This window comes from Phodopus roborovskii, unplaced genomic scaffold, assembly GCF_943737965.1.
Source record: "Phodopus roborovskii unplaced genomic scaffold, PHOROB, whole genome shotgun sequence".
Classification (NCBI taxonomy): domain Eukaryota; kingdom Metazoa; phylum Chordata; class Mammalia; order Rodentia; family Cricetidae; genus Phodopus; species Phodopus roborovskii.
Window position 1 is genome coordinate 7792268 of NW_026126459.1, and position 15215 is coordinate 7807482.

The 15215-nt window shown below is 50.0% G+C and overlaps 1 protein-coding gene across 1 annotated transcript in view; it reads right to left on the reverse strand.

The window, feature by feature from the left end:
* Positions 1-282: 282 nt before the first annotated feature.
* Positions 283-15215, reverse strand: part of Scube1 (signal peptide, CUB domain and EGF like domain containing 1) — a 120254-nt gene continuing 105321 nt past the window's right edge. The window contains exons 16-23 of the mRNA XM_051189516.1: positions 14548-14751; positions 12499-12660; positions 11072-11239; positions 10062-10223; positions 3743-3940; positions 2283-2435; positions 1782-1861; positions 283-1015 (exon numbers count right to left, since the gene is read on the reverse strand). Of these exons, the coding sequence (XP_051045473.1) occupies positions 863-1015; positions 1782-1861; positions 2283-2435; positions 3743-3940; positions 10062-10223; positions 11072-11239; positions 12499-12660; positions 14548-14751 (1280 nt within the window). The 3' untranslated portion in view covers positions 283-862. The remainder of the gene's footprint in view (positions 1016-1781; positions 1862-2282; positions 2436-3742; positions 3941-10061; positions 10224-11071; positions 11240-12498; positions 12661-14547; positions 14752-15215) is intronic.

Consider the following 15215-nt stretch of genomic DNA (forward strand, 5'->3'; position numbering starts at 1 on the left):
ATGTCTGTGTTCTCCCCAGGCCAGGGGAGCGGGCACTTGGCCTCCCCCACACAGAGGTGGCAAGTGCTGGGAGGTACCATCCAATCACTGGGGGAGGCCAGCAACAGTGGACAATGTTTCAGCTGCTGAAGAGAAATCTTCTAAAGTACCTGCCCACACAGAGAAGTATATATTTTTAATATTTATATATAGAGAACTTCATTAGATGTTCTACTAAGGTGAAGCACAAGCTCATGGATCTCTTTCCTGGAGGACCTTTTCCATCTCTCACAGAGTCCCTTGAGCCCCATGATCTGGCTTCGTGTCCTATGCCTGTGGCTGAAGGAGTTGGCAGGGTGTGGTAGTTCCACAGGCACTGACACTGGCTTATCAATCCCCCTCAGATGGCCCCTCCACACACCCCTCCTAGCCTGGCCTGGCCCTGTGTGAGTGACAATGGCCCAGGCTTTCCAGAGCCTGCAGGGAGTTGGCCATACTTCTCTTTCCCAACTTGTCAGGCCAAGGGCACAGTAGTCCTGTTCTCCACATGGTGGGTACAGTATGTCCTGGCCTAGGTAGGCCCACTGGGCTGGTTTAGGAAAGAATGTTCTAGGTGTTCTGGGAAATCAAGGCAAAGGGTGGAGGAAGGCTGTCTGAAGTAGTGTTTCCACACAGGAGTGGCAGACCCACCCAAGGGGTCTGGGCTGGGTTTAGGCCTTCCACAGACTGGTACAGGCTGGATGGCTTTGCCAGAGGCAGGTGTCATGGGTTTCCCAAGGCAACCTGGAGGCCCATGGAGCCCCTTTTCAGCTCCTGCTATAGAGGGAAGGCTCACTTCCCTCCCCCCTGGTTCCCGCTATCCCCAAGCAGGACAGCTGGCTGGCTATTTGTAGGGCCGCAGGAATCGAGACACTTTGGAACGTAGCAGTTTGATAAAGGACCGAGGGAACATCTCCTTGGACTCCTGAGCTGTGTATTTGAAGTAGTTTTGTGGGTGTGCCAACACGTCGAAGAGGGCCTTGATCAGCTTCTTGTCCTGTAAGACATGGGGGACACCATCGGACAGAAGGCAGGCAGGGAATCTGGTGTCTACCTAAACCAAATGGCACCTCCAGGAGGAACCAGGAGCTTGAGGGCAGCTGGCCAGCCTTGTGCCTGGCAAACCATCTCTGCACCCCAGCGCCATCTGGTGGAATGTGAGGTTTAGTTACAGTTGAGCAGGGGTGGGCCGCGGGGGGGGGGGGGGGATGTAGCCCAATTCCTTCCGTTCTCATCCTCCTAGGCTGAGGGAACTACCATCAAGAGACTGAGCCAGGGCCCATGACTGATTCCATTCAGTGAGAGCCGTATCCTCCGGGTTTGGGGCTAGTGCCTCTCTCTCTCTCTCTCTCTCTCTCTCTCTCTCTCTCTCTCTCTCTCTCTCTCTCTCCCTCTCTCTCTCTCTCTCTCTCTCTCTGTGACAGTCAGTAGGCAGGATGAGAAGGAAGGAGTCCAAACCCAGTGGCAGTGGATCAGTTCCACTGATTTTGAGACACTGTCTACTCACATTTCATAGACAGAAATGTGAGACTGAGGAATCCTGTGAAAGCACTTCATTAGGTCCTGGTCCCCATCTCCCTGGCAGCCAGCTTGTCTCAAATCTTGTGGACTGGGAGTGGTGGTGGTAGTGGCAGCAGACAGTCTAGATCCAGTCTGATGTCAGGGCCCTTGACCCAACACCCTCCTCCAGGAGTCAGAGCAAGGGCTGGGATGGCCCCAACCATTTCCCCAGAGTCACAGGGGTTCCTTTCCAAAAAACTTACTTTCAAAATTTCTTGATGGTTCTCCGATGCGTACAAGCGCCCATCGCGCACGATGTCTTCTATTAGCTGCTGGTAGTCCTCTGGGAGCCGGCCAGCAGGGAGAGGGAAGGGGGGGTGGGCTTGAGACCTTACACCTCCCTTCTCTGCCCTCCCCAGCTCCCTGGACCCGCCTTGGACAGCTGGTGGTGGCTGGATGTAGTGCTATCTCTTGGCCTTTGCTTCTGGGGTCCCCTCTACCTGCTTTGTCCTCCTAGTGGCTTAGCTGACTATTTAACCTTGCAAACCCTGGTGGGGCAGGACCATCTGTGAAGACCACAGATAGCACCAAAGGTCTCCTTTCTTTCTTACCCGGCATCCCTTGGGTTTCCATATTGCTTAGCTCTTAGTTCTATCTCTGGGTTTATGTCCTGTCAGAGTCAGGGATGTACAACTCATTTCTGAGTCCCCAAGCCAGGCCTTGGCTGGCACAGAGTAGGCTGTGACAAGATGGCGGTATCTTACCATCATAGGTGACATAGGGCACTTGAAAGCCTTTGCCGCTGTTGGCTTCATTGGATTTGAACTGGATCCAGAGTTTTCGGGAGCGGGAGGTAAAGGCGATGGGCCGCTCATAGGTCTGGCATGTCTCATAGGTGGTGACTGACGTGGGTGAGGCTGCAGGGATGCAGGCCTTTTCAGTGCTGCCTCAGGCCAGCCCCCCACCCCCATCAGCCTCTAGCACTAAAACACCCAGCTCCTTTGTTCCTTTGTTCCACCCTGCCCTTGACATTTTTCTGTTTGCCTCCACCTTCAGAGACCTGTTCCCACGCCCTGCCCATAGTTTCCCTGCTGCTTTTTGCCTCCTGCCATGTTCCTGTTACTCTTTTGAGTCCCCCCACTACAGTCTCTCTGTCTCCCTCAGGCTCATGGCTCCTCCATGACGTAGACTGGAGACCAGCTCAGGAGATGAGTCAGCGTGGACCAAGACCACCGGAAGCTCAGGTTTAGACAGTCCTCTCACCTGGGGCTGAGTGACAAGGATAAACTCTGGGCTGCCTCCCCAGTGCTCACAGAGAGTTGCCTGTGGGTGATCACTGGCTAGTGGTGGGAATGGATAGAGGAGGGAGTTCCAGGCTGGCTTCTGACCGGCTGGGTGGGCCTCTCACTCCTGGCTACAACCCTCCATTTGTACACTGGGGCTTTCTGGCCTATCAGCCAAGCAGCAAGTAGTATATGCACAAGACAACAAAGCCACACAGGACCAATAGCAGAGCTATCCCCTTTTCCTCCACCTGTCTTCATCTACAGACCAGCTCCAGACCAGTGGTGTAGTTTTGTGCCTGTTTGCGTCTTTGGCCTTCTCCTTTAACATTCTGGCATGCAGTTCAATGACAGTAAAGTTTCTCAACAAAATGCTGAGGACAGAGCCATGTTCCTGCAGAGTGCTCAGTTACTTCCCTGGCTTCCTCTTTCACTGTGGTTCCTGTAGGGCAGGCACTTTCTCCATCCCTGATAAAGGCCTGTTCAGTTTATCCCTTCCCATTGTTCCCTCCCCCTGGAGCATAGCTAGGGCTCCAGGAAGGGCTAGCCCAGGCCTTTGACTTCTCTAAACCCCCAAGGGGGGTCGGAAGCCTACAGAATAAAAGGAAACTCCCAGGATCTCATTGAAGGTATGAAATGGGGAGGGCAGCTGCCTGTACAACTAACTGGAAGAGACTGGCTAATAGCAAAGTTGAGACCAGAACTGACTAGGTCTAGATTCCCATCTCAGGGTAGTCCTGAGCCTTCATGACTTTTCTCTAGAATTCTATATGGCCTGGTTCTTAGGCCTGGCTCAAGTGGACTTGCCTCATGGGGACCTTGGACTCACCTGCTTTCTGAGTCCTCCCCCTTCCACTAGGTGGCGCTGAACCAATCTGGAGAAGGGCATGGGCACATGGGCAGTTTGGTCTTGCTATCCCAGACCCAAACCCAGAACATACCGCTCTTCCTCATGACCAGGACATCACCACATTCGTCCTCGATGGGTAGGAAGATCTCAGGGACGACAATGAGGATCCTGCGCTTGGGGGGAGGTGCAATGTGCCACACACACTCGGCATTGGCTGGGTAGTCTCCAGGGTAGTTGGGGGACTCGATATAGCCTGTGTAGTCACCAAGCTCGCCACCACAGTGCTGGTCTGTGGGTACAAGTGAAGGGACTTGTCAGGCAGTAGAGGTGCAGGGCAGGGCCAATAAGTGGTTCCATGCCAGCTAGTCAGGCCTTGTGCTGCCTAACAGGGGATGGGCAGGGGGCCTGACTGGATTGCTGCTGTCTAAACCAGCTGACACTACTGGGCTTCCCGACACCCAGCCCAGGCTTTTCCTTCTTATGGGCATCCCTCACCCGGCACAGACCGGTCTGTATCTTTGTGTCTTGGCTTTTATCACTGTCAGTGTTGTGCAGGCTGTCTGTTCCCAGGTAATTTACATCCTAGCTGTGTCTCAGGTTGAAAGGTTAAATGAAGCCTCACTTTGTATTTCTTGACATTTACTACTCAGCCCCACTGAATTCCTCCAGGCACTGGGCACAGCCGCCTCGCCTACCAGAGGCTGGGCAGTGCAGGGGTGAATGTGCAGAAAGAAAGCAGGTGGCTACACAGAGAGCAACAGTAGACCCGACCTTCCCATCATTCTCCCACCACTCTTCCTTCCTGCCTGCCTTCCTGCCTGCCTTCCTTCCTTCCTGCCTTCCTTCCTGCCTGCCTTCCTTCCTTCCTGCCTGCCTTCCTTCCTGCCTGCCTTCCTGCCTGCCTTCCTGCCTGCCTGCCTTCCTTCCTGCCTGCCTTCCTTCCTGCCTGCCTTCCTTCCTGCCTTCCTGCCTGCCTGCCTTCCTGCCTGCCTTCCTGCCTGCCTTCCTTCCTGCCTGCCTTCCTTCCTGCCTGCCTTCCTTCCTGCCTGCCTTCCTTCCTGCCTGCCTTCCTGCCTGCCTTCCTTCCTGCCTTCCTTCCTTCCTGCCTGCCTTCCTTCCTGCCTTCCTTCCTTCCTTCCTTCCTTCCTGCCTTCCTTCCTTCCTGCCTGCCTTCCTTCCTGCCTGCCTTCCTGCCTGCCTTCCTTCCTGCCTGCCTTCCTTCCTACCTTCCTTCCTGCCTGCCTGCCTTCCTGCCTGCCTGCCTTCCTGCCTTCCTGCCTTCCTTCCTTCCTGCCTTCCTTCCTTCCTGCCTGCCTTCCTTCCTGCCTGCCTTCCTTCCTTCCTTCCTTCCTGCCTGCCTTCCTGCCTTCCTTCCTTCCTGCCTGCCTTCCTTCCTGCCTGCCTTCCTTCCTAACTTCCTTCCTGCCTGCCTGCCTTCCTTCCTTCCTGCCTGCCTTCCTTCCTGCCTGCCTTCCTGCCTTCCTTCCTTCCTTCCTGCCTGCCTTCCTTCCTTCCTTCCTGCCTGCCTGCCTTCCTTCCTGCCTGCCTGCCTTCCTGCCTGCCTGCCTGCCTGCCTTCCTTCCTTCCTTCCTTCCTTCCTTCCTTCCTTCCTTCCTGCCTGCCTGCCTGCCTGCCTGCCTGCCTGCCTGCCTTCCTTCCTTCCTTCCTGCCTGCCTGCCTTCCTTCCTTCCTTCCTTCCTTCCTTCCTTCCTTCCTTCCTGCCTTCCTTCCTTCCTTCCTTCCTTTCTTCCTTTCTTGGGGGACAGGGTTATATGTAGTACAGTTTGGCTTCAAACTTGATATGTAGCCAAGGATGGCCTTGGATTCTGATCTTCCTGCCCCCACTTCTAAATGCTGAGATTTCAGATGTGTGCCACTAAGCTAGGTCTATGTGGTGCTGGGGATGGAACCTAGGGATTCTACCAACTGAGCTAGGTCCCTAGCCTCCTCATTTTAAATTAGAATGTTTGTTTTCTCATTGTGTGTGTGTGTGCACACACGCCATGGTTTGCATATTGAGTCAGAGGACAACTTCCACTATTCAATTCCCAGAGATTGAACTCAGGTCCTTAGACTTGGCCTTTACCTGTTGAACCATCCTCCCTCCCAACCTTTTGAGACAGAATTCTCACTATATAGGTCAGGTTGGCTTTGAACTTGAGATCCTCCTGTCCCAGTCTTCTGAGTGCTTGGGTTACAGGTGTGTGCTGCCTGCCCAGCTTCTTTATTTTCTTTCCAACTACACTGTTCATCTAGAGTGGCCTTTGTGTAACTGTCCTGGTTGTCCTGGAATTTTCTCTGTAGACCAGGCTGGTCCAGAACTCACAGAAATCCACCTGCTTCTACCTCCCAAGTGCTGGGATTAAAGACATGTGCTACCATGTCCAGCTGTGATATAATATTTTATGAGCCAGATGGTTCCTAGTTTTAAAATCACCACTTTATTTAAAGGGAATTGAATATAAATAGTAAATATTGGTAAATTTCCTGTGCATTTTCACTGTCAAGTTTCTGAGAGCTGGACATGGTGGTGCACACCTTTAAACCCAATATTCAGGAGGCAGAGGCAGGTGGATCTCTATGAATTCTAGGTCAGTGAGATCCACTCTAAAATAAGTTTCTGAGAAACAGTTCTGCCGCCAGTATTCTAGAATCTTCCATCACATCTGGCTTCCCCACCTTTACTCATTAAAACATTAAGTTAATTTTTTTAGTTAAATATATTTTATTAATCTTTAAAACAGTGTGTCTGAGGGTGCCTCCTCTGTACTTGACAGATACTGCAGGGGGTAACATGGCAAGGTTGGGGACAGTCCTAGACAAAGGAGTGACCAATCCATCAATCTTTTTAAGCTTCCTGGTGGTTCCAGATGTGACTAGCAGCTTGGGGGGGGGGCGACTAAGAACTTATTGGGGAAAGAGTGAAAACTAGAAACTCAGAAATGTGCAGGCATGATGGCACATACCTTTAATCACAGCACTCAGAAAGCAGAGGCAGGTGGATCTTTGTGAGTTTGAGGCCAGCTCGTTTACATAGCTTGTTCCAGGACAGCCAGGGTTAAATAGAGAGACTCTGAATAGAGAGACCCTCAAAACAAAACAAAACAAAACAAAAAAAACAAACAACAACAGTAACAAATACTCTCTCAAAAAACAAACAGTAACAGCAACAAATACTCTCAGAAATGATGTAAAAGCACTAATTTAGCATCCTTTTATACCCAAAGACTGTGCCAAGAGCTGAGGGCTGGTAGTAAAGACCAAGCTGTCTGTACCATGTTTTCCTTTGGAACCCAAGTCTCTCAGATACCCATAAGGCCTGTTAGGTCCTCCTTCATCCCTTCCGCACTGGTCCATGCTTAGTATCCTGTTTTCCATTGCTTTCAGGTATTTGTATGGTGTCAGGTGGTGGCTTAGGTGATGTGTGCCTTATATAGCTGAAGGCCTGGCACTTGGTAGCTGCCTCACAGCCTGCCACCTGCAGGCACAGAGTCCGCTTTCTTTTTCTGGGTACACAGAAACTAGAGCAGGGTCTGGCCTGGGTTAGACCAGGGTCTGGCTCAGGTAGTCAAGACCGGCGGTGGGCGGAAAAACTTTACTCCCTTACATACGGTGCCCACATGGCTAATAAGAACTTCCACTTAAAATTTAACCAAAAGCTTAAAAAAGGGTTTTAGAAACAAAAGAACAGAGACAAGCAAGGCTTCTTGGTAGCAGCATTTTTCTCTGTTGGACTCTGCTTTGTGAGAGACAAGCAGATATTTGCGCGGCTCCTTTAAGGGAGGATTCCTGACTCAGCATAAGCGGCAAAAACCCGCAAGGCTTTTAAATAACTCTGCTAACAATTTATTGGTGTGTACAAGAGCTGGCAATGGCAGTGACCACATTTCCAAGCCGGCAGCATGCTTGCTAGATGGCAGCGCAGACCAAGGCAGTGACCACAGCTCTCAGTGCTGGTGGTAAAATAGCTGCCGCCATCTTTGATAAACTGCAGCAGAAACAACTATGACTTTCATTTTAGCAATGTTGTTTACCTGATAAAAGACTCATGGCTACAAAAAGATAAAGATTTGCAATAAAGACAGATTCATATTAAGAAAAATCTCTAAAGGTTTACAGTATGTTTAAAAATATATGTAGGCTTGGGAGAGAAAAGAAATAAAATGGTTTTAAAAATACAGGGAGGAGCTGGGTATGATGGTACATGCCTTTAATCCCAGCACTCTGGAGACAGAGGCAAGCAGATCTTGTGATTTCAAAGTAAACCTGGTATGCAGAGTGAATTCCAGGACAGACAAAAGTTACACAGAGAAACTCTGTCTCAAAAAATGAAAAAATGGAAGTAAAATAAACAGAGAAATAAAAAAGCCACATAAAGATGGAAAGCACAGAAAAATTATGGATGCTATATGCTATTTTGTTGTCTTTAAATTGTTTGACTGCTGAGAATATAACAACAACTGTTAAAGGAAATATTGCTGGATTTTTTCAATTTATATATTTTAAATATGCTTTGATTTCAAAATTTAAGTCTAAGGACAAGTTACTGGGGAAAAGGATTTCTATTTTTGTTTCCACAGAAAATAAAAAGCTGTGGATTCCTTCCAGACTAATGTGGTTTGATCAAGCCAGACCCCCTGAAACACAGTCACAGGTGATCCAACATTCAAAACAGTTGGGACAAGCCATTCTTGCAGACTACAGCCAGGATTTCTGCTTCTTCTTAGGATCCCCCATGACAGCGCCCCCTACCAGCAGGAAGCACTTTGGAAAGAATGACGCCCAAATTCCCAAATATTGTTTATAAATGTTTGTTTTCATTTAAATGGGGTTGGTTATAAATGGTTAATGATCACAACCAATATTTTTAAAGGTAAAAAGGGAATTATGGTATGGATATGAATACTTTGTGTTGGAATGGATTTTCATTTATTGATACAATTTAAGGTCAATCTTATGATGTGTATATTTCTCCTTTGGTTTAGGTATTGTGTTTATATAGCTCATTTAGAAATGTAATGTATAATGTAGTACAGATTATAGATAATTAACTATGATAGTCAAAGCTTAAGAGATAAGTTAGTTAGGTTTTTCAAGATACATAGAGATGTATTTGAGATAGAAAGGCATTCTTCAAACCTTTCAAAGACCTACAGAATATGGCATTTAAAATGGTTTAGGGGTTTTCTTGACAATGAGACATAAATGCTCCTGGCAATACCACCTGCGTCAAAAAGGAAGATGGACATAGAAGAAACTCGTTATGGAGTTTACTTCCAATATGGCAAGACTAGCCATTTGGACAAGATACTGCTCTTGTCTGGACTGTTTGACTTTATGCTGTATAAAGTCTATGGGACATGCAGGACCCATAGAAAAGTGACTGCTGATCCAAGATGGATATTACTACAGAGTTCCTACTTCATGGAAGAATCTGCCAGACAGTCTGCAGGACACAGAGAAAAGTGACTGACAAACTGCCAATACAAAAAGACAGTTTAAAGTTTCCTGCTTTGCTGAAGAGTCTGCCAGACATACTATGGCCTATGGGCTGAAGATGGAACTTTACAGAAGAACTTCAGGTGACTGACAAGGCAAGATGTCTCTGTCATTTCTAGAGTTTATATACTATCTTTCTGTGGTCTTTGATGGAGTTAAAGACAGATAGTTATGGTTATAGTTTTCCTTAGTTAGGATTAAAGATAAGTTACATATAGTACTTTAGTTTCACAAAGATAGAATAGATGGAATATTTTCTTAAATCTTGCTAAATGTTAATGGACTAAATATTATTAACTGTGATTCTTACTTGATAACTGTTGTGTTATATATTTTGCTATGTTAAGGTTAAAACCCTACCCTTCTTTTTATTTAGACAGAAAAGAGGAGATGATGGGAGATGCCATTATGTATATATGTTTCTCATACTGGTTAATGAATAAAGCACTGTTGGCCAATAGGAAAGGAAGATAGGAGGGACTAGGAGACAAGGAGGAAAGAGGAAGGAGGGAGGAGGAGTCAAGATGGAGAGTCTGGAGAGAGCAGGACACCGACTCTCGGTAAAATAAGACCACATGGAAATACATAGAAATGGGTTAATACTTAAGACAGAGCTAGCCAATAAGAAACAAGTAACTGGCCAACAGCAATCAAATACAGAATCTCAGTGTGTTAATTGGGGCTGGTGCGACAGTGGGACCAGACCAGTGGCGGGCAGAAAAATCCTTACTCCTTACAGGCAGTGTCAGGCATGCATGAGGAATTATGAACTGTGGTGCAATCACTTTTACTGTAGAGTGTGCAGAGCATGGTCTGCCCCACCTTGCCAGGGGCTAGCGGTCTCCTCACTTGCCCCCTCCCCATTCATTACCCAGTATTCCCAGCCCTTCCCCCCCAGGAGCGTCACTTACTTTTGCAGTGTGTGACATTGGTGGACCCATCAAAATCGGTGCTGGTGTTGCCTGGACAGCTGATGCAATGGTTCTGTCCAAACTCAGGTTGATAGGTGCCCACGGGACAGCGAATGCACCGGTGGGTGGTGGTATTGTAGTGGTGGCCCGGAGAGCAATGCACTGCAGGGGACATGTGGGTGGGGAGCTGATGGGCAGGGGAACCCTTGTGCTCCTAGGACCCTCCTCTCCAAAAATACCTTAGTTTTTCCCCACTATTATAGGGTAAGTGAGGCCAAGCTGTATGCCTCATGGTGAGAATGAGGAAGAGCTAGCAGGTGTGCTGGCCACACCAAGGATGTGTGGGGCCCTAGCCATGTAGCAACCATGTAAGGACCAAACTTACTTGAGGGGTGCAGTGGGGATGTCAGTATGACTGGAGGGGGTCGGAGCAGGAAGGGAGGCAAAGTGGAGAGCTACACCAGACATTTCTACAAAGTGAATGGGCAATGGAGCGAAGGGTGGCTGCAGAGCTCTGCTCCTGGAATTGAGTGGGAGATGACACAGTGAAGTGTGTCAGGGAACCCTCTGCCCATGGCAGGCTCTGTGGCACTGAGGGGGCCAGCCATCTGGCCTTGGCTAGAGGCACAGGGTCACAGAGGGCCAGTAGGGCAGGGGAGTGGAGGGGAAGGTCAGTGAGTGGGGAGGGGATGGCCTGGGTGCAGAGGAGAGGGGAAGCCTGGAGGGTAGCTGAGGCCCCTCTGCTATGCTGCCCTGCCTATACCCCTGTCCTTTTCTCCCATCATCTTCTTTTCCTATTGTCTAACTCCCCTTCCCCTTTAAACAGCCCACATACGCCCTTGAGGTGTTGGTATCCCCCGCCCCCCAACCCCTTTGGACATTCCCAGTGCTCAGCAGGCTTGAGTCTAGCTTCTGTCTCCTTTTGGTGTGTGACATGGTACTGGTCACCCATGACCAGACTCCAGACTGCTGGTATCAGGGAATGTGTCACTGAGTAGCTGGCCCCTTACCTTTGGCCTCACAGTCCTGGAAAGAGGCAGTCCCTGTGTGCTTGGTGAGCAGCCCACCTCCACAGGGGAAGCAGCCGGTACGTCCAGGCTCAGGCTGGTATGTGCCCACAGGGCAGGCCTGGCAAGGCTTGAAACCATCCACCGAGTAGTAGCCTGGCGAGCACTGGCCTGGAAGTCAGAAGTCACGGCTCAGGTAGGGGAGTGATGCTGTGGCTATGAGAGGTTGCCCCTGTTCTCCCCGGAAAAGGTCCCCCAGGGTGGGTGGGAACAAAGAATGGGCAACTTGGGTTGGGGACACTAGGTCTTGAGGCTGACAGTTTACTATGTGGCTTTACCAGCCTGACTTCCAATCTCTCACCAGCAGCACTGGCTGGGGCTAAGTAAGGAGTGAGGAGCCTTGCTGTCAAGCTGGGCTACAGAGGAAGAGGTTTGTTTGGGGGTTCATGCCCCAGCTTCCCAGGGGCACATCTCAGATACTCATAGAAAGAATAGCTCAGGGCTCTAGGCTTGGCTGTCTGCTCTGTCAGCAGGACAGGCCAGAAGAGGGGCAGGAGGGTGGGAGGGTCTGTGAGAACCAAGGGCATGACCAGGACAAAGAGGGACCATAGGGAAGCCATCCTGAGCTAAGTATTCCCTCAGAAATGTGGGCACAGGTGTTCCAAAATGGAGTGGGTTTAATATCCTCTTGATCTAGGTCCTGAGATTGTCAGCTTCTATCAAAGTGGAGATCTGACTCTCTAATGGCTGCCCTGAGCCTTAATAGCCACCATTTCCTGGGGATCACATTCCTTGGGGGGCCCAAAGGATCAAGGAGTATCTATCTGGCAGCCACAGGGGCTCTGTTGGGCCCTGGACTCTTGTGCTCTGGAGAAGGCTTGGAGGTCTACATTCCTTCAGGGTTCTACTCATCCACCTTCCTGACAATATGCCTTCCAGGGCTGAGCCCTTGGTGTATTGTTCTCTAGAGGAAGCCTGGCATGGCTTAGCAGGAGGGGCCAATGGGGAACTCTGACTCACGTTGTAGAGGGGGCTGAGTGGGGAGTAAATGGCAGGGCTGTATATTAATACAACTGCCTCTGGTAAATTGAAAACTGGCTTCTCAGATACCAATTAAGTTCTTTGTGCACAGGAAGTTCTGGCTGAAGTTGATCTCCTGGCTTGAGTGAGTGTTACTTAAGTATTTGTGTATTCTGTTACAAGCCACTCCTTGGTCTGTTCATAACTGTATGCATACTGCAAGGCCTTTCTTATGAGTGGTGACTATGTGGGAACTGTGTGGCTTTGGAAGGGAAGAACTTCGGACAAGGTCACAGTTTATGACTATACATGGCATTTGCTTTCTCTCTGGGAGCCTCTTGAGGGGCTGCAGGGCTCTTCCCAGGACCTGTCCCCACTCAGCCCTCCCCCTCCAGGTGAGCCACACTCGCCTCCACATTCAGATACATTGCGGGCACCAGCCAGACCCAGTCCTTCACTACTGGGACATGGCGTGCAGCTGAGTTGGCCTTCCATGTCCTGGTAGGTTCCTGACACACACGGCACACACTGGCCCAGCTCGCCGTTGAAGTAGGTGCCAGGTGCACAGGACACTGCAGAGACAGAGTAAGAGACAGTGGTCAGGGGCTGTCTCCCTATGTGCAGTTAGGACATAGCCCTTATCCCTGGGGCTTTAAGAATCTATCCAAATGAGATTTGGCACCACTCAGGTGGCAGCCATCTGTGAGGACCCTATAGGCAGGATTCTGCTGCTCCTTCTTATGGTGGTTCACACAAGTGCTTCACCACACCTGGTGTCTGGGCTCCATCCGGACTTCTGATCTACATCCTGTCCTCAGTCTGACTTTCTGGTCTTTTACCCAACATTTCGTCCCCTACATGTCTCTATCAGTCCCTCCAATCCCAAACCACCTCTTCCTTTCCTGCCTGTTTGGGTGAATTGGCACCCAAGGATACAGCACAGTACAGAAGCTGGAGACTAGTAGAAGGCCCAGGTGAGAGGGTCTGATGGTAACACATACTTGTGAAGTACCACAGAGATGCAGCACAGTGAAGAACTGGGGTGATGGGCTGCGGAGAGCCACTGAAGACATTCATAAGGAAAGGGCTAACAAGGGCAAAGGGAGCCACACTCATCACTGCCAGGGGTGAGTACGGCTGAGGAAGACTGCCCAGTTGGACCCATGGGTAGGGACTGCATTTTCATCTCAGATGCACAGATGTAGACAGGCAGACAAACAGATACACGCATATGTGCATGCGTGCACACACACACACACACACAAGACATACAGACACAGATGAGAGAGAGGAGAGAGAGAAAGGAAGAAGAGGGAGGGAGGGAGGGAGGGAGGGAGAGATGGGGAGAGAGAGAGAAAGAGAGAGAGAGAGAGACAGAGATGCACAGGGAATAAATGTTGCATAGTGTCTGTAGCTGGAATAAACCCGTTGTTTTGTTTTGTGTGACTGGGTTTCTGAAAACTGGCAATGATTCCCAGATAAGGAAGACAATGTTGTCACCAAGCTCCTCACTGTCCCTCATGGGCCTTATGCACATGTGCAGATTACGTTCTTTGTATGGAGCCCCTGATGCTGTTTCTCCAGGCCAGTTCTGCACCTCCCTGGAAAGTCCTTGCATGTCCCTCAGGCCCCTCCCTCTTCTTTGACTTCCTGGATCAGTGGATGAGTCCAGGCTTGAGTGGCCATTCCCTTGAAGCCCTTGTCCCTCCAAAACATCTCTCTAGATACCTGTCTCCTCTCCTGACGGTGAAGCCCCTGCTTTCAGGCATCTCCGTCCCACACTGAGCCTTTCTTCCATGATGGCCTCCCTACTCAGTGTCAAGGAGACAGAGAACATAGTGAGGCCCACTCACATAGAGCATGTAGGACTTAGAATCACACCTGTGGCTGCAAGGCTGTGTCTTTTCAGCTTCACCTTGCCTCTGTGTACACTCACTCGTCCCTTGAGGGCCAAGACTGCCTGGAGGGCCACTACCCAAGCCCTGTGCTGGCCCTGAATCTGTTCCCTCTCACAGCCATTCCCATGGAAGACTACCTGGGTCTGGCTGTGGTACAGCTTTCTGGGCTTGGTCTCCCTGCTTCTTAGGTGGTATCCTGGCTTAGCCTCCCAGGTCCTTGGCCTGAGGGTTGAGAGCACACACCTCCTTCTGAACCACACTGCAGAGTAGAGCAGGCCCAGTCTGCTCTCTGGGAACTCACTTCTGTGACTTTGCTGTGCTGTCCTGTTCCCTCTTCTCAGGGCTATGGTGAGGATCACATGCCTGGTCCAGCACCAGAAGAGAGGAAGTGTGCTCTAAATGGCAATGACAACAGCAGATATTATGCTGTCCTCCTTGGCAGGCCAGTCCCTCTGTCCTTGCCACATGTCTGTTTTCCCTGTATGCTCACCACTGTTTACTAAGTTACCAGTGTTAGGAGGGATAGAGTCAGTGTGTGGGGCCAGGAGCAGGGAGACTCACCACACTTGCCATCCTGTAGTATTTGGCCTATGTCACATTTCCCTGTCCCCTCCAGTGTCTTGGCTGGCCGCTGGGCCACTTCATACTCAGTGTCTGAGACCTGGATGTAGAACTGGTGGCGGCTAATGGCCTTCCGCAGAGTCTTGATGACTGCCTGCAGGCTTTGCTCGGCACGCTTCCGCATGCAGTCTGCTTCGCAGGTGTCTGCAGGGGTGAAAGGGACCCATCGAGAATAACTAACATGCTAATGGATGCCTTGTTTGCTGAGGGCTCCCCAGAGCCAGGTCCTGTGCTGGGCTTCTGTTTAAATCAGCTCAGTACATTCTCACATTGACCTGGTTTGGTATGGGGTTAGCTCTAAAGCAGCTTTAGAGGTATCTCACAGAAACAAAACTAAGAGGCACAGCCTATCCAAGGCTACAAAGAAGACTTGAGTCTGAGAAAGGCCTTTGCCCATTCTTAAGGACTGCCACTGTCCCCAAGGTAGTGTACAGCTCTGATATGGCTAGATATAAAGTGTCCTCCAGGACTCGGGAGATGGCTCAGTTGGTAAAGTGCTTGCTGACATGCAATTATGAGGACCTGAGTTCTGACACCCCACATCCCTAGTACCCACATAATAACCAGGTGATATGCTGGTTGGTGGTGGCTCATGCCTTTAATCCCAG